This window comes from Caretta caretta, chromosome 3 (genome assembly GCF_965140235.1).
Source record: "Caretta caretta isolate rCarCar2 chromosome 3, rCarCar1.hap1, whole genome shotgun sequence".
Lineage (NCBI taxonomy): Eukaryota > Metazoa > Chordata > Testudines > Cheloniidae > Caretta > Caretta caretta.
Genome location: NC_134208.1, coordinates 121223808 through 121250050, shown reverse-complemented (window position 1 = coordinate 121250050; position 26243 = coordinate 121223808). Strand labels below are relative to the sequence as shown.

Here is a 26243-nt window from a genome sequence, read left to right as displayed (position 1 = left end):
GTGCTTTAAAGCGCTAGTGTAAACAGACTCCAAGCACTGGGAGCTGCATTACCAGCACTGAGAGCTAATCGCCTCCTGGAGGTGGATTACCAGGAGCACTGAGAGCTCTCTCCCAGCACTTGCGCGACCGCACTCGCACTTCAGAGCACTCCCGCGACAGCGCTTTGAAGTTTCCAGTGTAGCCATGCCCTTACTTAAATGATGAATGTAAGTAGGTAGATACTACTGTGTACTAAAAACTCATTTAAGAAGGCATGAGTTACTATATTAAAACTGATAGCTTTCTTGTTAGAAAAATTGCCCTTGAAGTATAGTAAATTAGATGCAGTAAACATATGGGACAATCTGAAGCTATGTAATATACTTTTTTAAAAACTGAACTTCCTAAGGTTATTGAGCTGCTGTATTTACTTTCAGCATGTTTCTCCCACCTTGCCATGAAAGGCACAAAAGGTCTGTGACAAAGTCCAGCCTGTCCAATTTGAATTTTTATCTACTATCTAAACATTAGTGATTGGTGTTCTAAATCTGCTTTGTAAACCCTGAAAAATAATTTTTAATTGTACTGCATGTTGTGGGAGGGGAGGGGGGGGGAGAAGAGGGGCGATTTGGGTGAATATGACCTAATGCCCAAATTTGCTTGTAATGAGAGAAGAAACATTTAGGAGAAACTAATATCTGAGATGTAATGTTTTGCGGTTCAGTGTTAATAAGCAGATGTTGCATCATAGAAAGGATTATCTTGTATAGAGGCAAGTATCTCTTAGCAGTCTGATAGTGTCATTTATTTTAGAGACACAGATGAGTCCCATCTGGTAAAGACAAGTTCATAGCATGCTGTATGACTAAGAAGTATTTCCGTATTCTGTAACTTTAGTGCCAGTCTAGCTGTGTTTCTTACCATGTTATCTGTCTAGGTATGTGAGTTGCAGTTGTTCTCTTCTTCCCCTCTCCCCACCCAAGCTGCCAGCAAGCACTTAAAGTTTTGAGCCAATCTGAACTTGATATTTGTTACCTGGGGCAGTTGGAGGCTGGCACTTTCAGAGGAAATTGAACTAGGATCCTTGTTTAGGAAAGGGAGGATAGGCAGACAAAGGTGAAAGTAGTGCTGGCTGTTTCCTGGCTCAGAGGTACCCAGAAGACTGATTTCCTTCAGAGCAGTTCCATAGAACTTCTTGGGAGGGACATTATGATCACAGAGGGCAGTATAACCTTTAAAATCTACATTAAAGCCCAAATATTATAAATTAGTTGACCTTCTTTTGTACTATACTGGCACAGAACACTTTAAAAGATGTGTATGACATTCTCTGTCAAATGTCTGTCTTGATCTTTCTACTGAATCCAAAAAACTTAAAATACCAAGACAGGCTAGTTTAGTGAGTAACAACATTGCAGATTTCGTGATGAAATAAAAGATGATCAAGGAGGGAGTGACTGGAAACAGTGGTAGTTTCCACAAATGGCTTCTCCTACTCCTGTCTCAATAGACTTTTTCAAGAGGAGTCTCTTTATTTTACAAGCAATGTTGGGTTACAAATTAACTATTTTAAGAGGATAAGCACAAAATTGGTCATTATAACTTAGAACACAACTATTTAAAAAGACTGGGTTAAAATTCCATTCTGAAATTTTTCAGTGAGTGTACATGCTAAGTCAAACAGCTTATGCTACTAAAAACATCAGACTTGCTGCCTTTTATTTATTTTGAAGAACTTTGGTTCAGAAATTAAGTAATGTTTCAAAGGAACACACAAAGTACATGACTTCATTCCATCACTGAAGTGGAAATACAAGCCTAATGGAAAACTGAGTAGAAAAGAATGCTTTTCTCTTTAGCCAGAAAATCAAGAATTAAAACAAATAGATCATGGATTAGCGTTGACTAGTTCTTGACTTCTAATTTTTTTTTCTAAAAAAAGCTTAAATCTTCCTTAAACATTGTAGTTCAAATTAATAGTTGTCTGAGCCTTTGCTGAAGAATGGAAATACAAACCACAGATTAAAAGTCTGGTTATAAAATCCCTTGCCTTCTCAACTGCTTCAGCTTTCATACTCTAATTTTCCAGACATTGGTGTCTTCTGCAGTAGAGAAGACCTTTATCCTATGTACCACCCCTCCACCCCCAAAATAGTCTTCAGAATAAACCTTTCAGGCCTCATTTATGCACTGTATAGAATCATAGACTATCAGGGTTGGAAGGGATCTCAGGAGGTCATCTAGTCTAACCCCCTGCTCAAAGCAGGGCCAATCCCCAGTTTTTGCCCCAGATCCCTAAATGGCCCCCTCAAGGATTAAACTCACAACCCTGGGTTTAGCAGGCCAATGCTCAAACCACTGAGCTAAAGAAGTAAAAAAGGTCACAAGCTCAAATATTTTTCCTCCTCTTGTGGGTCACCTTTTAGGATAATGATAGAGGGGACCTATTTAAAAAAGAGAGATGAAGAGGGGGAAGATGCCTTGAGTTTAATTGCCCTTAATGAGGGATTAGTAAACCAACAAATTGGCCCTGCAAGGTGTAAAAGTTACAAGGAGTCTGGAACCCATTCCTGATACACACCACAAAAATACCCAGTGATGAGTTTAGTAGATAATAGCATAAAAGCTGTTTTCACGCTAAGCTGCATTTTATGCTTTTTGTACCATTTTATTTCAAAATCCTCTGCAACTTTAAGAGGTAATCTAAATTGCTAAAGACCTAATCCTACAAAGAGAACCATGTGGCTGGAATTCAGTGTGGAGTTCCATTTACTTCATTGGGGTCCTGTGCAACTACAGGTGTCTGCCTGTACTGTTCTCTCTACAGCTTCTGAACATGGGGCCTTATCTAAACACAAGTTGTACCAATTTAAATCTGTTTAGAGACTGGCATAGTCAAAGCAGTGTAACCCCCCTCGTGTGGACGCTCTTGAATCATTTCAAATTAAAAATCTGTTCAAGTGTCCACAATCAGATTTGCACTGAATTTTAACTGCCCAGTTTCTAAACCATACCACAGCTTCTGTGCTGCTGCTGGCAGCAGCTCTGCCATCAGAGCTGGGCTCCCAGCCAGCAGCCGTTGCTCTCCAGCTACCCAGCTCTGAAGGCAGTACTGCCACCAGCAGCAGCGCAGAAGTAAGGATAGCGGTATCAGAACCACCCCCCCCTGCACACACACACCCCCACACACAACTCCTTTTTGGGTCAGGACCACTACAATTACAACACTGTGAAATTTCAGATTTAAATGGCCAAAATCATGAAATTTACGATTTTTAAAATCCTATGACCGTGACATTGATCAAAATGGACTGTGAATTTGGTAGAGCCCTACTTAAAAAGATACTGCTGATCTGATACTAGATTAAGTAGGTAGGAGCAGAGCAGCCTTATTTATGGGTGGGTCTGAATTAAATTTTTCTTCATACTTCCACTTTTCTGTCCCAATAACAAGTAGGTTGTTCAGAGTAGACATTGTTCAAGTCCAAATCATAGGCTTAGTGTTCCATAGTCCAGTAGATAAGGCTTGTAAAAACTGTGATCTTAAATCTGAGCAGTTTGTCTCAAGGCTGGGTGTAAACTTATTTTATGATCATGCTGAAAAGCTAAGAGAGGAGATGATTATATAGTTCATCACTTGCACAGTTCTCTCTCTGGCTCTGGGATGGGGTGTGTTCATTCTCCTCATCTTTTCCACTCCCAGTGCACAAGAGTCTCTCTGCACAGGCCAAGCCATGTGTTTTGGTTTTTTTTTTTAAAACTTCTGTATATGAAAACACAACACAATATTTAATACATTTGTTTAAGGCCCTGATCCTGTAAACATAAATAAATAAATATATATATACATGCCTACTTAATTCTATGCTTGTGAATAAATTATTCGATGTCCATAAGTGTTTGCAGGATTGGGGCCTAAATGTGGAAAGCCAGCATCTTACTGTTCAGCACTTGTATATGCTAAAGTGTAAATATTTCATACATTGTGTATAGTACATACATTATCCCTTTTACTTTTCTGAGCTTCTACCATATTGGTGGGTTTTGCTCTCCCTTAGCTAAGGGCCAAATTTCAGTCTTGGGATAATGCCAAGATTTATTAGTGATGTCCTAAATGGTGAGCTGTCGTGCTGTCCCGTGCAGAGATGACTTCCCCTTTGGAAGTCTCCCTCTTATGCATCAGGCTTCCTCCTTAACTCCCTTCACTGAGGTTTCTGTTGCTGATAGGTTAGTAGTCTATCTGCTCCCACCATAGCATCTTCTCCATTTTGTCTGTACCTATGCAATTTAGATTGTCTGCCTGTTTGCTTTGGCTCTCATCTGTAGCCACTACTTTTCTATGGGCCTTGCTGATTACAGTTCTGGCATCGACCTCACCTTATGGGGAAAAAAAGTCCTTGTAATCCCTGACTCCTACCAATGGTCTCAAGGAGGCTTAGGCTCTAGACATTGCCTTTGTTACCTTGCCTCAGAGACCAAAAACTTCTACCATGTCTCTGTGTGAATATCCCAGAATCAGCTTTCAGATGGACCACAGAGCTCTTGTTTAGAACAAGGCTTATTAGGAGGGAGGGAGGAATTGCGAGGGGGTGCCTCTTAGATGGAAGACTCCGTAGCCTTACCAGGAAGGCCACAGACCCTTGAAAGTACAGTGGATAATTGAAAGCATGTTTCTCTTTCTAGAGATCAATCTCTTCAGCTATCCAAGTCCTTGTCTGACCTCTTCGGCACCGACAGAGATCCAGGCCTCAGAACCAAGTCCTTCCCTTAGCTCTGCTGGCCACTTAAAAGTTGATCATGAACCATTTTTTGAAATGCAGAGTGAGAGGGTTCATTAACTTAGTTTCATAGTCCCTTCGTTGTCTCAGTCTAAGGAAATTTAATATCTGGATGAACCAGGCAGCCAGTCCAATACATGTTTAGCATTATGGTATAGCCCCACTGCAACAGAGAGCAGATAGTTTACACATTAACAGTTTTGCCCTATGTTCTTACAGCTAACCCCTGTTTAAACAACTGAAAAACAAATGTGAGATGTGGGACCTTTATAAGGGCGCATAGTAGCTGATTGTATGGCTGTTTTCTGTAGCTTCTTTCAATTCTTAAAAATGAAGTATAACCAGGAGGATACCTTGCTATTGGAGTACTTAATCTTTGATATCCTTTCAAACTAGGGAGATAAAGAACTCTTAATATTCCCACCACTCATACTATAATGATGTGCTAGTTACTACTAAATCAAGAAGTGTCTCTTATGTCAGTTGGAATGCCATGTATAGGTAGGCAGTAGGATTCAACTCTACAACAGTAGGAAAAATATCCTTTCAACCTCCCTAAATCTCTGCAAAAATGTACTTTACCCCACAATGTGGCTTTCAGCCAAAAGTGTAAATAATCTAAAGGAACTGCAGATTTAAGGATTATGAATGTAAGCATTCCTTAGAGGGTGTGGGGAGAGATTAGTGTATAATATTATCTGACTTTCTTGTGTTGCAGGGGGTGGGCAAGAAGATTTCTTATTTGGCAGGGGTTAGATCTTGAAATCTTGGTCTTGCCATTTCTAAATAGAACTTTTTTCTGCTTTCATGGCCCCCGCCCCCCGTTAGGTACCCCTAGTGCACATTGTCGAGTTGGAAAATCCTTCCCTTTTGACAGGAAAAAGCTTGCTTTATTTATAAGCATGGAAATTGGGTACTGTCTTACATTTTTAAGGCTCCTAGAACTCTGCAAATACTAGAGCTAGAGTGGAAAAGAAGCTTTTGAAAAGTTTAGATTTAGTTGAAAAGAAATCTAGAACCTTCAAAATTCTCTCATGCTTGACAGTTTTTAAACAAATTGGGTCATCTAGCAGACAACTTCTGGGGTTTGGCCACGGGGGACACACAATTTTGCAACTGTTGATTCTCCAACAGGTAAATAACTGGAAGGAAGGAATGGAGAGATTTTTCTAATAACTTGTTGTTTTAATGACTCTTGGCACCTATGTAACTCACTGAAAGTGTCTTATGTTCTAACTTGAAGGTGTTCCATTTTGTAATTAAATACATTAAAACTAGTATTGCCAATATTTTACAATTGACGTAAGTGTAGTTTCATATATAAATTATAATTTTAAAGGACAGTCTCCAGTATCTACATTATTTTTAAGTAGCAGAAAGCTATTTAAACTTGAAACACTGTGCAAAAGAGCAGATATTTCTCTTCTACCTCTTAATCCTGGTCTAAATTTTTTTTGTAAATTTCACTGGTATAGAAGTTTCTCAACTATAGCAGACTTTTCTGGTCTGTTAGTTTTGGCTTTCCATAGTGTTGCATTCGTAAAATGATGCCTCCATCTTTTCCCCCTAAGGAGGTGGAAAAATACACCAAAATGTACAATATGTAGCTGGTAAATAAAAATATCCTTGCATTATTTTAGAAATGCAAATTATACATGGAACAAAGAAGGAAGAGGAGGAGTACATCACATCCCCTTTCCCTCATCTCACGTAGCAAAACTGCCTGTGGTTTCAGGTTCTTGTTCTCATGGTTTTTTACCTCTCCCTTATGGATATTTATGTTGCAACCTTGGGGGTGAAGGGAGGAGTCTTCCTGAGGTGTGCAAAGTGCAATACTTTTTAGGTGACAGTATTGTTGTATCATACCTTCAGATAATCCTTTTCTGGGCTGACATTACTGTGCTGCTCCTTATGATGCTTCCTGCAGGCTTGGTTGCTGCTTTCCTGGCTTTTTTTAATTAATAGGCAATTTCTTTGTTTACTAGTAAAATATCTCTAGTGTTCTGCATGCAATACTAACCTTTCCATTTTATACACTTGATTACTCCTTTTGCCTTTGAAATAAACACAATTAATCAGATTTATTATTATTAAAATACTTGTTCCACAGTGTTCTTAAACCTCCCTTAACGCCTTTTTACATGCGGAGTAGATCTGTTATAAGCATAATTATTGATGTTTATTGGATTAATGCTGATTGGCTTGGAAGAATAATCGGCTGCCTTTTACCTTTAAAACCTCATGTTAAATCCCAAATTTAATTTGGTCATTATGACATCCTTTTAGGATTAAGGGGTATCTTAAATGCAGCATGCGGTCCTTGCTCACCATGTGCTGTGCTCAGAAGCAATCAACACTAAAATGCTTTCTTATTTAACCAGAAGTCCAATCCAATTCCAGGCTGAGTAACAAAACCTGTGGAGCAATCTGGATAAGCCAGTGAAGTCAGTGCCCTTAATTAACTTTGTCTACGTGATAACACAAAACTCTAATTGAGGAATACACTAAAATGAAAATAGTCTTTTCAAAATAAAAAAAAGAGCAAGAGACTAGAGCCGTTGTTAATGCTCATTGTCCGTGAGATAAAGATGCCTACAATGACTTTAAGAATTATTTTTACTGGAAATAATGCTTAAAAACATGTACAGTACTGGTTCTATGAAATATACATATAGTTCACACTGATGATATGGTTTTTCAATATTTTTTTTAAATCACACTCTACTTATTTTCTCTTTAGCTCAATGTTCGAGTTACCACTATGGATGCGGAGCTGGAATTTGCCATCCAGCCCAACACTACAGGCAAACAGCTATTTGACCAGGTCAGTTGTGCATGTGTGTGAAACCATATTAGATTGTAAGCTCTTGTTCAGGTCAGGAGCCATTTCTCTTCTGTACAGGGCCTATCACAATGAGGTATTCTAAAGCCTGACTGTTGCCTTTGGACTTCGCCACAATAAATAAGCAAAGATTTTTTTAAATAAATAAATAAATGACCACTATTTTTAATATGAGCTTTCGTGAGCTACAGCTTACTTCATCGGATGCATACCGTGGAAACTGCATCCGATGAAGTGAGCTGTAGTTCACGAAAGCTCATGCTCAAATAAATTGGTTAGTCTCTAAGGTGCCACAAGTACTCCTTTTCTTTTTGCGAAGACAGACTAACATGGCTGCTACTCTGAAACCTCGCTTTATATTGAGTTTCTTTCTCCGGGTGCCAGAGGTGCAGTAGAGCGTGCTGGAAAGGTTTCACTGTGCACCGTACTAGTTTCTTCCATTGCTGATGTGCTGTCCTGTGAAGAATGAGCTGTTTAAAACTTTTTCATATGGGTAATGTCTTACCCTAAGCTACTGATATGTCTTGTCGAGATTACAGTGACTTTTGTCTTTCTACTGGTGTAGAGGGCATACTGTAAAATGAGCCCTGATGTACAATATACCGTTAGAGCAACATAGGGTAGATTGTCAACCTAACTATGTCAGTGTACACACTACAGCCTTGCTCCCATCAATATAAGTGCCCTACTACACCAACATAATAGGGCCTTGTTTACACTACTAATTTTTGTCAGCAAAAGTTAAAGTGCTTTAATTAAAGCAGCATAATTAAAACCGCCATTGCATGTCCACACTAGCTCCTTGTGTCGGCAGAGTGCATCCACACTAGCAGCTCTTGCATCGACACAGAGCAGTGCACTGTGGGTAGCTATCCCACTGTGCAACTGGCCATGGGGTGCTTTGGGAAGGGTTTGCAGTGCCTCATGGGGCAGGTACAGCATTATGTGATGCAGGTTTCTCAATCACAGGGAGTCCCACTAGATTGAAAAAGCAGCTGACAACTGAAGTGTGTTGGGGGAGAGAGGAGAGCAGTGTGTCTGGGGCGGGGGAGTCAGCAGGCTGACTGACCTGTCCTGGGGGAGGGGGACACGTCAGGCCCTGGCGGCACAGCAGCTTCTCCCGAAGCAGCCCGCTCTGTCTGCCTGCCTGCCTCCCTGCCTGCAGTTCTATGATTCCCTCTAAGTTCTCCCACAGCCTCCTCAGCTCAGTATTGTGAGCAGCTCTGTGAGCTCTCCGTGCTGAGGGATGTCAAAGCGGCACAGCAGTCCAGTCCCCCATCCTCCCTCCCCCCCCCCCGCCCTGTTCCTAGTGCAGGGCAGAATAGGAGCATTCCACCTTAATTATTTGCTCTTTGCTCTCCAAATGGAGCAGCACCGCTCAGCTGTTGGATACTTCAGGTAGCTTTGAAAGGGGAGGGGTGCATGTCTGCAGGGCAGCGGAGATCAAAACAGTGAGCAGAGCGGTTACAGAGGGCATTGTGGGATACTGGTGGAAGCCACTTATGTGGACAAAACAAACAGCAGTGTCTACACTGATGCTTTGTCACTTTGACTTTGCTGCAGAAAGCTTTATGCCTCTCGTTGAGGTGGTTTTATTTTGTTGGCAAAACAGAATTTTGCCACCAAAAGTAGCTTTGTAGTGTGTACAAAGGCAGCTTTTGCTGACAAAACTTTGTAGTGTAGACAAGGCCTAACTCTACCTCCATGAGAGGCGTAGGGCTTATATTGGTACAGTTAGGGCCACTATGTCCATGTAAATGCTGCTTACTTATGTCAGCTGTTGGCTGTCATTCTTGTCAATTTCACGGCTCCAGGCTGGAGCTGTGAAATTGACAAGAAAATCCTCCCCACTCCCAGCCAGGCTTCTGCCCCCTGCACAGGCTCCCTGCTGGGAGCCAGGCTGCCTCCGGGGTCCTGGCTCCATGCTCCACACGAGAGCATGGGTGCTGCCTGGGCTTCCCATACTGTCCCTCTTAAGTCAGTGGAATGTACACCACTGACGAAAGGAGGGTAGTGTGGATATGAACTCCGCAGTAATTACTGCAGGGGCTGTAAGCAGTGGTGAGCTGGAGCCGGTTCACACCAGTTCGCTAGAACCGGTTGTTAAATTTAGAAGCCCTTTTAGAACAGATTGTTCCGTGAGGGACAACCGGTTGTGAAAAGGCTTCTAAATTTAACCGGTCAAAAGTGGCACCTTAGGCACCGACTCCATGGGTGCTCCAGGGCTGGAGCACCCAAGGGGAAAATTTGGTTGGCGCAGAGCGAAGTGTGGAGTCCCGGCGGTGCTTACCTGGGGCAGCTCCCAGGAAGCATCCGGCAGGTCCCTCTGGCTCCTAGGGACGGGGTAGCATAGCTAAGGGGGTAGCAGTGGGAGCGGTCACTCCCCCCACTGATCACATCAAAAGTGGCGCCTTAGGTGCCGACTCCCTGGGTGCTCCCAGAGCACCCCCTGGCAGCTCCCTGCCCCACCCCCGGCCCCAGCTGACCTCTGCTCCGCCTCCTCCCCTGAACGCACTGCCCCGCTCTGCTTCTCCACCCCCCATCTCGCCCAGCTTCCTGCAAATCAGCTGTTTGTGCGGGAAGCCGGGACAGGCTGAGAAGCAAGCGGTGGCTTCCCACTCAGGCCCAGGGAGGCAGAGCGGAGGTGAGCTCAGGCGGGGAGGGGCGTGAGGAGGGCCGCCAGCGCTGCAGCAGGTAACCCGGGGGGGCGCACGGGCGGGCGCAGGGGAATCGCTCCCCGCCCCAGCTCACCTCTACCACCCTCAGCCTGAGCGGGAAGCCGTGGCCTGCTTCTCAGTCTTCCCGCCGAACAGCTGATTCGCGGGAAGCCAGGGGTGGGCGCGGAGAAGCAGGGTGGGGCGGTGCATTCAGGGGAGGAGGCAGAGCGGAGGTGAGGTGAGCTGTGGCCAGGTGCGGGGCGGGGAGCTGCCAGTGGGTGCTCCAGCCCCGGAGCACCCAGGGAGTCGGCACCTAAGGTGCCACTTTTGATGTGATCAGTGGGGAAGCGACCGCTCCCCCCCACTTAGCTATGCTCCCCCGCCCCTAGGAGCCAGAGAGACCTGCCAGATGCTTCCTGGGAGCTGCTGCAGGTAAGCACCGCCGGGACTCCCCACCTCATCCCCCCGGCAGGTGCCTCTGGCTCTTAGGGGTGGGGTGGGCACCCACTATGGTGGCCCACGAGACCTTCCTGCCCGGTTCAGGGGGAGGGGGGTGGATGGGGTAGGGATCCTGGGCGGGGGGGGGCATCAAGGAAAGCGGGGCTGTTGGATGGGGCAGGAGTCCCAGGGGGTGGGCAACGACCCCCTCGTGGGGTGAGGAGGGAACGTGTTAAGGTTTTGGCAGCTCATCACTGGCTGTAAGTCGACCTAATATAGGTCTATATGACAATATGAGGGTTGTGTGTTAAGGGAGAATTCTTTTAATAACTGAATATACACTAGAACATCAGTTACAAACACCAGAGTTAGAAACTGACCGGTCAATCACATTAGCTCATTTGGAACCAAAAGCAAGAGACCAAAAAAAAAAGGCAAGTACAGTACATTGTTAAACGTAAACTACTAAAAAAAAGAAAGGGAAAGTTTAAAAAGATAGATGGTTAAAAGCAGCATTTTCTTCTGCATAGTAAAGTTGTATTTAGTCAATGTTCAGTTGTAAACTTTTGAAAGAACTGTAACCTTGCATTCAGAGTTATGAACATTTCAGAGTTACAAACAATCTTCATTTCCAATGTGTTCATAACTCTGAGGTTCTACTGTTTATATAAATATGATGAACACACTTATTTCCATCAGGTAGCTTTTTAAATATCTGGGTTAAAATATTGCGTACATGAATTGCTGTTATACCTTGCACTTCTACAATAACACCTCTTGATTCAAGTCTAAGTACCTGCCTTTGGCAGTTGCCTTATCACCATTCTGTGCAGATGGGGAAGCAAGGAGGAAACTGAGGGACAGCAGATGTGAGTTGGCTGCAGAGTAGCAGGACCCCAGGAGAGTCAGGCATTTTGTATATTAAGCGTAACCGCTTTTTACAGGGCACATCCACCCTGTGCATTAGGACAAAGCAAAGAGGCTGGCCACTGGTGTTTGTGGGTTCTTCAAGGCACACACAGGACTTATAAAAGGAATGAGGAGTACTTGTGGCACCTTAGAGACTAACAAATTTATTTGAGTATAAGCTTTCGTGGGCTAAAGCTCACTTCATCATAGGCACTGAAGAACATGGGCAGCCACTCCTCTTGCTGTTGCTCTGAGGATATGCTTAAAAGAAACAGCATGAGCTCATCCCTGCTGTCACTAGTAGGAGGTGGGGCTGCTGTGGCTTAGAACAAGGAAGAGGCAATGATTGGATTGAGGCAAGTGGCATTTTTGTAAACCTTTTTGTACCTTTTTTTGTATGTGTAACAAATACCCAAGAGTTCTCACTGATTGGGTAGAACAGAAATAGGCCAAGAATGGCCTAATTTATCCTAGGCTTGCTTTTTGCAAAGACCTAGCTATGCTTCTGTATATATGAGAGATGAATTCACAGCTCTTGCTTGAAGGAGAACTTGTTTGTAATCATAAAGACTCCTGTATGCCAACAGAGCATTAATATTGCTTGGAAAGAGAGACTAAAACTGTACACAAAAATGGCAACTTTAGCTTAACGTCTCTTACAAAATGTTGAATGAGTTGGGTCAAACAGTTTTTCTTTGCTCCTCTACTGGTCCTTTTGTTAAAAGGCTGTGTAGTCTGGCTTTCAGCTCAAGTAGGCAGAACTGGCTGAATAGCATGCATTCTTTGTACAAATGTTGTCAGTACACTTTGAATGACATTTCAGACAAGAGTTGGCCAGAGCCAACTCAATCTTGTGGGAACTGTGTGGATTCCTTTTCTATAGAAAAGATAGTCTGAGTGGCTTTTGTTTTGGTCTGACTTGCATTCATTGCTGTACTTGAACGCTAACTTGCAATACCACATTTTATTGTAAGAATGACACCATTTTAATTTCTTTTGATCACTACAGACCTGGGCTAGATTTGAAATCTATAGACTGTTTGTCAAATCTCAAATAAAATGACTCTTAAGTGAAGCAGCATTTAGTTGTATGACCTAGCTACTGTAGCTACCTGTAGATCTGGCTTGACTTGCTACCCAGAAAATATAGGAGGGATGCAGCAGGAAGGAGGAGAATATATTTACTTGAATCTTTCAGGGTATAACTTTCAAAAGTACCAAAGTCTCACTTTCAAAAATGATTTAGGAACTATTGAAAAATCTTATCCTCAGTCTTTAGTGTTGCCTGCTATAGATGCAAGTCAAATATTTCAGGCAGAAATGATTGTTTTCCTTGAATTTAGCCAGAAGCTGGCAGTTAGCATGTGAGAATTCCTTTAAAAAAAAAAAAAATCAGCAACTATGTTGATTACCACAGGGGGGGCGGTGTATAGATTCAGTGGCCATGGTTGATTAGTGATAGACAATCTGTAAATTACAGCAATGCATATGACTCAAGGGAAACTGGAATTCAATGGAGAGATTATACAGAGGAATTACAAGCTAGATGCCCTACTTAAGAACATAAAGGTCATCTCGCACACCTGTGGGGGCCATTTCCCCTTGTTTGAAGTGTGCCATTTTAAAAAAACAAAAACAAAAACGGAATATGCTCTTGCACAACTCAGAATGCGAGCCATATGATTCTTGTGCCCTACTTTGGCTGACTCATAAGTGAAACGCTAATTTTATTAAAAATAGACTTTAGGTCAAAACGAATCTTATGTTGTCGTCAGCCAGAAGACTCCACTAAAATCTGTGGTTTTTGACAGTGGTAGGTGGTAAGAGGAACACACAGCAACGAGTAACTGGTACATAACTAGAAAAGGAGGACTTGTGGCACCTTAGAGACTAACCAATTTATTTGAGCATTAGTCTCTAAGGTGCCACAAGTCCTCCTTTTCTTTTTGCGAATACAGACTAACACGGCTGCTCCTCTGAAACCTGGTACATAACTAAAATCCCTCCTCCTTCCCAGCGGCAGAATTGGTTTGTTCCATCACAAAAAGCCTGAGAGGTTCCTGAGGTCCAGTTGTATTTTGAAGAGTGGGGAATTGAGCTTTACTCCAAACTCTCTGGCAGGGAGATAATGGTGACAAGAACGCCAACTCTCAACATCCATTCTGCTGCACAAAGCCCAGTTCTCATGATTTTTATTGCAAGTGTCATGATGGGAGGTTTTTATTAAAGTAGCACTCAGGTTATCAGAAAATCTCAAGTTTAATTGAAAAATATATAGTTTTCTAGCCTCCATGGCTGCAGAGAAAAGCTGAAAAAAATGAGCCCCAAGTCTTCAAAGTCAGATTTTTAAATGCATTTAGGTGCCTAACTCCTATTTCAATGGAAGTTAAGCTCACACACACACATCTGCCCCCAGCAACTGAAGACAAAGAAGCCTAATTTTTTTTTAAATCTCATGAGTTCTGATTTGAATCAGGATTTGACCGTGTGCGGATGGTAATACAGAAAACCTGGGTCAAACCACAAAATCCAGCAACTGGATTCATGCATCAGCTCACCACTGAGACCTTTTAAAACAACTTAAAATATATATATATATATGGGTGTGTGTGCTTCCCATGGTCAAGAAGGCAAGTAAAGAGTACTGAAGCAGCAAATTCTAGAGTCTCGTATCCGTTCCAGATGGAGTAAGATGCTTCGTAATTCTATGAAAGCCAACTAACAGCAGCATGCTAATTGAAAGGGGAAGATGAAAAAATAAGACCACATACTAAAGTTATTTTTATTGCCTACAACCAACACAGTCACACTGCAGGGCCTAATCCTACTGCTCTTCTTTGAATGGTCCCTTAGGAAACACTATGGTAGCCAATAGGAGTACTCCATGAGTTAGGCAAGCAGGATTTTGCTCATTTTTGCAATGAAGGACTTAAGCCTTGTCCTCAGTACAATTAAACCATTTTAAGTTAAAATCATGTTCAACAGAACTATATTTAAATCTACTCTCCAGCAAGGTTACAACTCATTTAAAAAGGCTTTTAAGTTCAAGGATCATTTGGCTCTTTCCAGATCAAATAAAGCAATTGTACTAATTTAAAAAGTCAAGACACTATTTTAGCTGATAGCATACATTATTTAGTTTATTGACTACCCCGTCCTTCAAATAGGCAGACCACATGCCAAATCTGGACCATCAGATGCCTTTGAAAGGACCCAGAAATTGTAGTTACTTATTTTTTTTTTATTTTTTTTTTCTCTGAGAGTCTGGACCCTGACTATACCTTGACCAAGAAATGTGTAGCCTGACAAAAAATAGACTACCTCTGTTGCAGGGGATAACCTAGTTCACCTTGACAAGCTATTACAAATGGTCTACTTGACAGATGCTGCTCCCTTTACCCTCTAGGGATTTCAAAATGTTAACTCTAGGCACTACACTCAAGATAGGTTTTCACAGATCACAAGAATGTGAAAATGCTCGCTCATATGCCATGATGGTCTGTGATTCTAACAAGTCATATAGAATTAACATGTGCTCACATTTTGCATAGGTACTTAAAAAAAATTACATGATGCAATAATTAAAAAAAATAAGCAGATGGTATGTAGCTTTTTAACTCAGTACTTTTCCTATTATTTTGTTTGTATTAAAGATATTGACTAGATGGGAAATCAGCCACTGATAGAGATGGGACTAAGTTTTGGCTAACTGATATTTGATCAGTGTGAATGTACAAACAGAATGACACAAACTGGACTACAGATCTTAAATTTAATCACAAAAATTGTTTGTTAATTAAGCCAGAAGCTCTCAAAGTAGGGGTTGCCTTCCCAAGTGTATTCTCAGAAGCGGTTTAAAGGAAGAGTGTGTGCCAAAAACTTGATCCCATTCCATTATCCATAAGTTACCATGCAGAAACTAGTGGCTGTTTTTGAAAGATTGTAGGAATCCAGGATTGTGAAACACCTTGTACTGTGGGAAAAGAATGAAGACTCTGAATATGAGCCTGATCTAAAAGGAAAGGGGTTGGAACATTCATAGGCTTAACTATTTTATCATTTAAAAAAAAAAAATCTTCACACAAGCCAGTGAAGTAGTTTCTAATTAAATAAAGGTTGAGAGGTCTGCTATACACACAGTAAGTTTTGTGGATTACTAGCAAATTCTGTTTTCAGAGCTTGCACTACATGTATTAGAGCCTGCTCATGCAGATTTCAATCTTACTCTGCTGCTTTCAGGTACGCTTAGATTTACAGGCTTGTTTGGGCTTGTCTACATAGGGAAGTTGTTTGGAATAGTGGAATAACTGTTTTGCGATAGCTTAGTCTATCAGTTCCCCCATATAGACAAGCCCTTCGCATTACTACAAGCAGAAAACCAACTGATGTTCAAAAGCCTGAAACTAGGCTACTGGGGTAATGAATTAGGCCAATTTAAGATGAATACTTGATGTTATACTTCCAGTGCTCTACATTCTAGTTTGAGGGATGGGATATTTTCCCTTGTCTTTTGAAATCTGTAAGTTTAACAATATCAACATTCTAAGTAGGATGTTTACCAAAAAAGGAAATAGTGGTCTACATCTGTTTCTCTTCTAGAACATGGGTGTATTTACAAACACTTATACAGAAAGCATAACTTGAGAGAATAGCATACATTGTGGCTCCTTTCGGCAGAAGACTACTGAAAGTCCAATTCTGCTCCAGATAGTGATTCTAAACATGGGGGCGGGGAGAAAATCAATCCTCTGTGGATTTCTAGATAAAGTGTGCTGCCTCCCAAAAGAAAGACGCCTTCCGACTGCCAGCCCTGAAAACTCCAGCTATGATATTATCGTCTATCTGATTCCTTTCATACTTTCACATCACCAGCAGTGAGGGTTCTGCAGCCCAAGTTAGATGTGTTCAGTCAAGTGGTGGCTTTTGCCAGACTATAAGTGCTCTTTAATCAAAACACTCCCTAAAACACACATGAAAAAATTCACTGCCAGATTGTGACTTTAAATTGGAAATAAACTGGTACTTTAGTAATGAAAATTGAGTTCACAGTCACCTTTCCTTTTAAAGTCTCCCATTGCTGGGCAAAGGCCCGCACAAATAATGGACTGACTGAGTAGTGATATTAAATCTCATGCTTCAGGATTTAAGACAATCTAATTATTAGGGGTTAGGACAACTGGGGGGAGGGGGCAGATTATCACACATCTGCCTAATGTGCGGTTTCTTGCCCCTTCCCCTAAGGCATCTGTTGCTGGACCCTACTGGAGACCGGATACTGAACTAGATGGATCCTGGGTCTAGCAAGTCTTACCTTCCTAGTCAGTTTCACTGTTTCTACACACCTAATGCAAAGTGAACAAAATGAAAGAGCAGGAAAATTATTTCTCTCTAATCTTAGGTGTCACTTGCAATAGCAGAAGGAAAGCCCACCACCACACGCACATAGTCTGAAGTTTTTAAGTGGATGTTATCCCTTTACGGTAGTTTATAGGTTGGGGTTTTTTTTTAATCAAGAAGACTTTCCTTTTCTTAATTCATATAGAAAGCCTGCTTCTAGTCATTACCTTGTTACAATTGCCCTTTACATTGCACTGTTGGGGAGTCCTTGGGAGCCAACTTCTGCATGGACTATGGAAAGATGTTGGGTAGACTATAGCTTTATTCTGCATAGCAGCTATTGTCACACAGCAGAGTGCCTCAGCAACCAGAAACGATTCAGGTGTGGGAGTTTTAAAATGAAGGTCAGTTTACGTTTCAATCTCATCCCTTCAAAACATAAAAACCCAACACTCTCTCTCAGTGCAGCTTTTCAATTAGACATAGTTGAGTATTGCTGTTCACCTGCAGCCCCCAGAGCTAACTGGTTTCTGATGGGGAACTGATCCCCAACTCTTGTTCTTTTTAATTGTTTGATGAGCGATGGGAAGAGTTGCTGGAACAGAATATCATGATGGGATAAATGAGACTTTAAAAATATGTGTCTGCTTTGGATTATGTCCACATACATTCTCCATAGACACATGGACCTCCCTAGCCCTCTCAGCATTTACCCCAATATAGAACAAATTCCTGAGGGAAATTAAATAAGATCTTCTCATTTCAGTATGAGCTTTTGGCACTGTACCTTTTTAAATTTCTGTTTCACTAGCTACCTCATTTTTGTGTAGTCTCCCTTTCTGAAATTAAATGCTACTGTGTTGGGCTGGTGTGGTGTTTTCCCTGCCACGGGGATGTTAAATTTAATTGTATTGTGGTCACTGTTACCAAACAGTCCAGTTATATTCACCTCTTAGACCAGATCCTGTGATCCGTTTAGGACTAAATCAAGAATTGCCTCTCCTCTTTTGGGTTCCAGGACTAGCTGCTCCAAGAAGCAGTCATTTAAGGTGTCAAGAAACTTTATTTCTGCATCCCATCCTAAGGTGACATGTACCCAGTCAATATGGGGATAGTTGAAAGCCCCCATTATTATTGAGTTTTTTATTTTTATAACCTCTCGAACATCCCTGAGCATTTCACAGTCACTATCACTATCCTGGTCAGGTGGTCGGTAGTATGTCCCTACTGCTATATTCTTATTATCTGAGTATGGAATTACTATCCATAGAGATTCTATGGTACAGTTTGGTTCACTTAAGATTTTTACTTCATTTGATTCTACACTTTCACACATAGTGCCACTCCTCTACCAGCAGGACCTGTTCTGTCCTTCAGATATATTTTGTACCCTGGTATTACTGTGTCCCATTGATTAGCCTTATTCCACCAAGTTTCTGTGAAGCCTATTAAATCAATATCCTAATTTAAATTAATATGAGGCACTCTAGTTCACCCATCTTATTATTTAGACTTCTAGCATTTGTATATAAGCACTTTAAAAACTTTTTAGCTGTCTGCCATTTTTCTTTTGACTGTTTCTCATCAAATCCTACCTGTATTTTATCCTCTTCTATCCTCTTCTCATTAGGACACAGGGAATCTCCATTTATAGATCCTCCCCATAGGGATGTGTCTCTCCGAGCCACATGCTCCTCCGCATCTGTCAGCTTTCCCCCAGCCCTTAGTTGAAAAACTGTTCTATGACCTTTTTAATTTTAAGTGCCAGCAATCGGGTTCCGTTTTGGTTTAGGTGGAGCCCATCCTTCCTGTACAGGTTCCCCCTCTCCCAGAAGTTTCCCCAGTTTCTAGTAAATCGAAACCTCTCCTCCCTACACCATAGACTCATCCATGCATTGGGACCCTGCAGTTCTGCCTGCCCAAGTAGCCGTGCACGTAGAACTGGAAGCATTTCAGAGAATGCTACCATGGAGGTCCTGGACTTGAATCTCTTACCTAGCATTCTAAATTTGGCCTACAGGACCACTCTCCTATCCTTCCCTATGTCATTGGTACCTACATGTACCACAACCACTGACTCCTCCCCAGCAGTACACATAAGTGTCTGTCTAGATGTCTTGAGAGATCCGCAACCTTCGCACCAGGCGGACAAGTCACCATGTGGTTCTCCCGGTCATCACAAACCATGCAATTTATGTTTCTAATGATCGAATCGCCGTAACTGTTGCCTGTCTCTTCCCAATAACTGGAGTTCCCTGCCCCGGAGAGGTATCCTCCATGTGAGAGGTTATCACAACATCATCTGGAAGGAGGGTCCCAACTATGGTTTTGTTTCCCTCTGTTCCAGTTGGATGTTTTCCTTCCCTGAGACTTTCATCCTCCTCAACTGCATAGAGGTTGTCAGACCAAGGGTGGGACCATTCTACTGTGTCCCAGAAAGTCTCATCTATGTACCTTTCTGTCTCCCTGAGCTCCTCCAGTTCAGCCACTCTGGTCTCCAAAGCCCGTACATGGTCTCTGGGGGCCAGGAGCTCCTTGCATTGAATGCACACATACGTCACCTGCCCATAGGGCAGATAATCGTACATGCTGCACTGGGTGCAATAAACCGGATAGCCCCACTCTGTTGCTGGACTTCTTCCTGCATTTTCTTTTTACTCCTGAAGCTCATTCCTTTGTTGCTGTTTTGTTTTTAACGGGGGGTGTTTGGCTGTAAGTTTAAAGAATGTTAAGTGTATCTTCCTTATACTCTCACAGAACTCCCATTAGCTGCTTCTGTTCGCTAGCTCCTCTGGTTGCTTAGTATCAGGCTTTTTAAAGCCCTGGTCTTCCTGAGTAGCCCCGCCCCCTGGTTAAGGGTTGAGGGGTGCTAAAGGCCTTAAGGATCAAAGCCTCGTTAAGAAGCTCTCAGCCTTGCCTAGCAGGTGACTAGGCTCAGCACATAGTCCCTCAGGCAAACAGACCACACAGTCTGAGAATGAGTGGATAGGGTTCTGGCCAGGAAGCATAGGTGCTGGATGGGGGTGTGCTGCAGAACCCCCTGGCTTGAAGTGGTTTCCATTATATCCAGGGTTTACAGTTTGGTTCAATGGCTCTCAGCATCCCTGCCAGGGAGTCAGGAGACCTAGTTTCTTGCGCTAGCTCTGCTACTGGCTGTGCAGCCTTTAGATGAATACCTTCACATCTTTGAGCCTTTTTACCCTCACGCCATCTGTCTGTTTAGATTGTAAAATCTTCAGGGAAGGGACTACTTGAAAGTTGGCAGCTGTCTAACACAATGGGAGTGGTACTTCTAGATGCTACTGTAATAGAAGTACCTAGAGGTGCTTCTAGTTTGTGCTAAGTATTGTATCTGCGTTTACATTTAAACTTTCTTTGTTGCCAAAAGAGGGGTGTGTGCGCTACTGTGGGATAACACTTGTTAGCTGTTCCACTGCAATGGCTTGTCTACACGTGGGGTTGTTCCTGAGTAACTCCATGTATGGACCCTTATGTGGAATAAAAGTACCTTGTTCTCATTGCTGTTCAGCTTAACCCACTGGAACCAGGTGTTCTTATTCCTGATAAGTGTCCACACATGGAGTTACTCAAGAACTACCCTATATGTAGACAAGTCCTAAAATCCTAGTGGATATGAGGCACTTATAGTGTTTACAGTGACCTCAACTGCAGGCAGAGGTATAGGGCTGACCTCACCTAGCTGCCTCACAGAAAAACTGCTCATGCCTTGTCTCCACAAGGATTTTAGTGGGTTAATTTCCCATGGTAAAAATGTACCATTTTTTTGCAGTGAAGATGAAACCTTAGAGGAGAGGGGCTTTTATAATTTCATCATTTTGATTCTTAAAAATAATGGTATCCACTGGCTCCACATACAATTGTGAACTCCCCTTTCCCTTCTTCCAACCAACACATCTTTCGAAGTGCCTTATACCAAGCAATTCTGCTTGAGTAGTATCATGAAGCAAAAATCCATCAGTCACCACTGATATGTATGCACAGATGGTAGGCCTTCCATCCGTCATTTCTCACCCTCCTTTTTGGGAGGTGAAATACGCAGCTAATGCTCCATTACCTCCTGTTTTCCAGGCTTCTTTTTTCTTCCCTGTCTAGGAGATCAGATTCTTGGATAGACTAGCTCATCAGGTAGGGGCTGCAGCTGGAGGTCCTGAAGCTGAAAACCTTGGGTGGATGGGAAGAAGGGAGGCCTGTTAGATCATTAATTAGATGTGGGTGGTGGGTGTGTGGGTTGGGGGGAGGGTTCAGCTGAGACAGCTGATAGTCCAAATAACATTTTACAGGTATATTAACTCTCTTATTATTTTGTTTCAGGTGGTTAAGACAATAGGCTTGCGTGAAGTATGGTACTTTGGTCTTCAGTATGTGGACAACAAAGGATTTCCAACTTGGCTGAAACTTGATAAAAAGGTAATTGAGATTTTGGGTTAACTATTGAAATTAGGCTAACTTTTGGTGTAAGAGTCATGCTGTGATATCAATTGCTGATGTCTGTCCTGTATATGCTGTTGTTAATTCCTTACAACTCCATGTTTCTGACATTTTTTTAAAGAGAACCAGCTGATTTAGGGTGGCAGGAATCCTGTGAACAATGGTCTGGCAAACCAGAGGGTCATTCCCATTCATGCGCATGCATATTGGCAGTCTGGTGTATAAATGTGATAGGGTTGTTTGCAATCACTTTATCAGGATGTACCTTGAGTCTAGCCCCAGCACATCAGGGCTTTCCACAAAATAAGCAGCTATTTTTATTTCTCTGAGTGGAACCTGTTAATTTATGGTGCTTAATCTTCCATGCTGGCACAGAATTAGTTGCGAGGCTCATTAGAATAGATGGTTCATTTCTAGGTTTTAAAAAAGTGTTATGCTATAATTAATGTACTCTTCATTCAGTGGTTTTCAGATGTTTTCGGGATTAAGATGAGCCCTTGGTGAGCAGACAGATTATTCCAAATCTGCCAATTGTAAAGTTTCTTGTACCTTTCTCTGAGGTGTCTGGTGCTGGTCACTGTCAGACAAGGAACTGGACAGATCACTGGTCTGACCCGGTATGGCAGTTCTTCTATTCCTGTGTTCCTGAATATACAGAGTGTATTGTGGAAGTCCTCTGCTCCTGTATTATCAGGGACTTCAGGTCTTAAACCCTGGCCCACTGGACTCTTAAGAGCTAGTAAGTTCCAACCTGCCACCTAGGGACCGGCTAACAGTTTCTGGAGTAGAAGCTGAACCCTAACAGAGGACTCCGGTCCTGGATGCTGACAGAATGCCTGGGGTCCTGATTGGTTCACAGCTTCTGTATAAACCCATCACAGGAACAGGAGGTTGGCCATGCAACTGGGTTCTCCACTAGGTCAGACGACTGCACTTCTCAGTCGTGACAGATTTATGGAAATGACAGCAAATGAATTTTTGAGTATTTTGCCACATAAGATGCATAAAGAGCATTAAATACTTTTCATGCTGTTTAGCAGCTGGGAGTAAGGAGGGGGGAGAGCACTCTGTGAAGCAATGGAGTGAGCACATGGAACCACAGGCATTCCATGAACCGTAGTTTGGGGTGGTCTTCTGTTTGTTGCTTAAAATGCAAACAAATCTTCATTTTTCTTCTAGTCTCCCCTAACAAAACCATCTGGCATGGAGTATAGATCAGTCTGAGGCACATGTACCCCTTTGAAGTAGTATCCATTTGTCCCCACTATCTAGTGCAGGGGTCTCAAACATGCAGCCCGTGGAGTTATTTGCTGCGGCCCACCAAGCTCCCCTCGCCCACCACCCTCCCTCCCCGCCAGCGCGCTGTGTCCCCGCTCCTCTGCCTACCTCCTGGCGCTTCCTGCCTCCAAACAGCTGTTTGGCAGCACTTAGCGCTTTCTAGGAGGGAGGGGGAGGAGGTGGAGAAGAGGTGGGGCAGGGATTTGGGGAAGGGGTTGGAATAGGGGCAGGGAGGGGGCAGAGTTGGGGTGGGGACTTTGGGGAAGGGGTGGGAAGAGGTGGGGCAGGGGTGGGACCTCATGGAAGGGATGGAGTGGGGGCGTGGACAGAGCGGGGGGCTTTTGTATCTTTATATTAAAAGGTGTCAGTGATGCGGCCCTCAGGCCAATGTACTAGTCCTCATCTGGCCCTCGTGGTGATTTGAGATCCCTGATTGAGTGAAAGGAGTTGCTAGGGAGTGTAAGAAGGATGCTATCTTTGCCTTTTTCTTGTAACTAAACAGGCTGCTTTTTGAATTAGCTGTGTGTTAAATTTTGTGCTATTGTAGGAGTGATCCTACAATGAATGCCTCATGGGTGGACCCTGGCACTTACACAGGTGCCCATCGATTTGAAAGGGATCCCATGCTGGTGCAGGAGTTTGTTGCAGAGTTGGGGCCATATTGACAGTAAATTCCTTGAGTAATCTGGTCTGTAAACCTGTACTAGAACACCGTCAAAACCCTTTTCTTTGTGAAAGAAACCCCTCCTATTATCAGTTAGCCATCTGCTCAGTTTTTGGGTCTGTGTGTTCGTTTTGTCTCAGGTCTCTGCTCAGGAAGTCAGAAAGGAAAATCCCCTCCAGTTCAAATTCCGTGCCAAGTTCTTCCCTGAAGATGTGCCTGAGGAGTTGATCCAGGACATCACCCAAAAGCTGTTCTTTCTGCAAGTGAAGGAAGGGATCCTCAGCGATGAGATCTACTGCCCACCTGAAACAGCAGTTCTTCTTGGCTCCTATGCTGTGCAAGCCAAATTTGGAGACTACAATAAAGAATTACACAAGTCTGGGTACCTCAGTTCTGAACGCCTGATCCCTCAACGGTGAGTGCTTTAAAATAAAAGGGTAAAACTGCCCTGAGTCTTCCAGTGTATTCCAGCTATTTGAACTCCCCCCAAAAATGGTATGATCAGAAGGCATGACTCTTCAAAAGTTAAAGCCTTTGCATCTCATTGTCCTCTGTTCCATCCAGGCTGCATGTGCATGACTGGAGGGCACTATTCAATACTTCCTTTCATCAGAAAATAAATAAGGGAATATTTTCACTTCTTTCAGTCAGAGTTTGGATTCCCTCCCACCCCCAAGTCTAATCACTAGCAACTGTTAGCAGTAACGTTTTGACTGGGGAACAGCAGATTGCCTTTATGAATATCCCTGGACCTGGAGAAGTTCTTTTTGCACATCATTAATTTTTAAAATCAAATTATCCCAATGACACACTCTCCCTGTACCGGACATCCAGCTGCAAAAATGAACTTCTCTTTTTAGCTCATTCCTCCAACTGTCTCAATGGTGTGCATTTTTCTTTCCATAAACTGTTCCACTTGGTCAAGGGGTCATGTGTTCTACCTTCATGCCCTTGTGGAATGAGGCTGTGGCCTTGGTCAATGACAGCCAGGGGTGCTTGCTGGGGAGAGATGGGGAATTATCTATGTTCCACTTCATGAACTAGTCCTTCTCCCAAAGGTGTTTGTTCTTGGCTGAGGGGTGGGGGGCATTTAGGGTTTTAGTGAGGTTAATTTCAGCAGCACACATCTGCACTTCCTGTAGAGGGATACAGTTTTGTTCAGAAATGCTACAGCAATAATCTTTAAAACAGCTTTATCTCCAGGTCTCGAGAGGGGACAAAGTGTGACATAAATATAAATGCATAGCAAAGTTAAATATTGCAACTGTATGACGCAGAACAAGTAACCTAATACTTCTAACTTCCTTCCATGTATCAGAGTAATGGACCAGCACAAACTTTCCAGAGAGCAGTGGGAAGACCGGATTCAGGTCTGGCATGCTGAACATGGTGGAATGCTCAAGTGAGTACCCCTGTTGGGCTGTATCTAGGTCATCTTGATTTGTTCTGTTAATCTCCTTAAGCACGCAGTTTTATTATGTATTTTTAAAGTGGGATCTCAAAGTAATTGGCCCTGGAAATAGCTGGACTATTATTTTCCAGTCCAGCATGGAATAACATGAAAATTCAGTAGAATTGGAAACCAGTTTTATAAAGTGTACTGCAGCCAAGCACAATGCATTTCCAGTCCAATTAACAAACCTGTAGGTCGGCATTGACTACTCTGATGTTCATAAAAGTTAAGATGACGTGAATGCTGGCACACACGGAGAAGACCTCAGTGAATGTATGCAACCTTCTGAAACATTCATTTTGAAAGCTTCTTGAAAGTCCCTTTAAAACAAAATACAATTAGGCTTGTAGAATGGAAAGTCGGGTTTACATTTTTCCATTGTCCACATGTTGGTTGGTTGTCCCCTACCCCACGCCATGACAGATGAATGCTACTAACCATCTCTTACTGAGAAGTCATGATTTAGGATTTAACTAAACAGGAATATTTTATTCTGTTCAATAATAAACTAAAACACATTCAGGACTTCTCCTGAGGCCAAGCATCAGAACTGGAGTTAAGCGCGAACTATTTGTCCCAGAAGCGACTCCTCTTTTTTTCCCACTTGCACAGATGTTTCTTCCACTAGCTTTGGCTTGTAATTTCTAAGGAGTTGGTTATCTTATGTATATATTTGTATTTCTCTTCCCCGCCCCCCCCCCTTTTTTTTTTCCCCTCCACCTCAACCAGAGAGAATGCAATGCTGGAATATCTAAAGATTGCCCAAGACTTGGAGATGTATGGGATCAACTACTTTGAAATCAAGAATAAGAAAGGAACGGACTTGTGGCTCGGAGTAGATGCACTGGGCCTGAATATTTATGAGAAGGATGATAAGTAAGTATGTGTGTGCGCGCACGTGCCTGATCCCTCCAAAGGACAATGGGCTGGTGCTGGAGCCCAAAGAACTTTAAATTAGTAAAATTAGTGCTTGCTTGGTGAATGTCACCTGAGTTTGGATAGCCCTGGGGTAAAGTTTATGCTGGGAAGCAGGGCAAGACTTGTGCTTTACGTGAATCCTGACTTGCCTCTTCCTTTCCTCACAATGTGACTGCTTTCTTCTTAGGCTATGCACCAGCATGTCCGAAACTTGAAATTATGTCTATAACATCTCTTTAAATGTAGTGCATGAAATCACAGAACTAAACTGCCAGGATTGTTAACTTCCATTTCCATACACGGCTGTAAAATCAGGCCCTAAAGAATTATTTTAGGGAAATATCAATGTTGTCCAAAGTTGGGTGATCAGACACCACACCATCACAGTGGTTGCAGCGTAAGAATCTATAGACCAGATTCTCATTATGCACTCCCAGGAACTGCCTTTTTCAGGGATGAGTGCTAAACACAGTTGCCAATAATGTAAGAGCTAATTAGAGTAAATTCCTTTAGTGTGTCCGTAGTTGCAACCGATCCTTT

General features: G+C 42.7%; 1 protein-coding gene across 2 annotated transcripts in view; it reads left to right on the top strand.

Moving 5' to 3' along the window:
* EZR (ezrin) overlaps window positions 1-26243 on the top strand; it is a 55061-nt gene that overhangs the window by 14157 nt on the left and 14661 nt on the right. For both annotated transcript variants that reach the window (XM_048844140.2, XM_048844141.2), the window contains exons 3-7: window positions 7499-7582; window positions 21274-21369; window positions 23473-23747; window positions 24651-24734; window positions 25515-25661. In XM_048844140.2, coding sequence (XP_048700097.1) covers window positions 7499-7582; window positions 21274-21369; window positions 23473-23747; window positions 24651-24734; window positions 25515-25661 — 686 coding nt within the window. The remainder of the gene's footprint in view (window positions 1-7498; window positions 7583-21273; window positions 21370-23472; window positions 23748-24650; window positions 24735-25514; window positions 25662-26243) is intronic.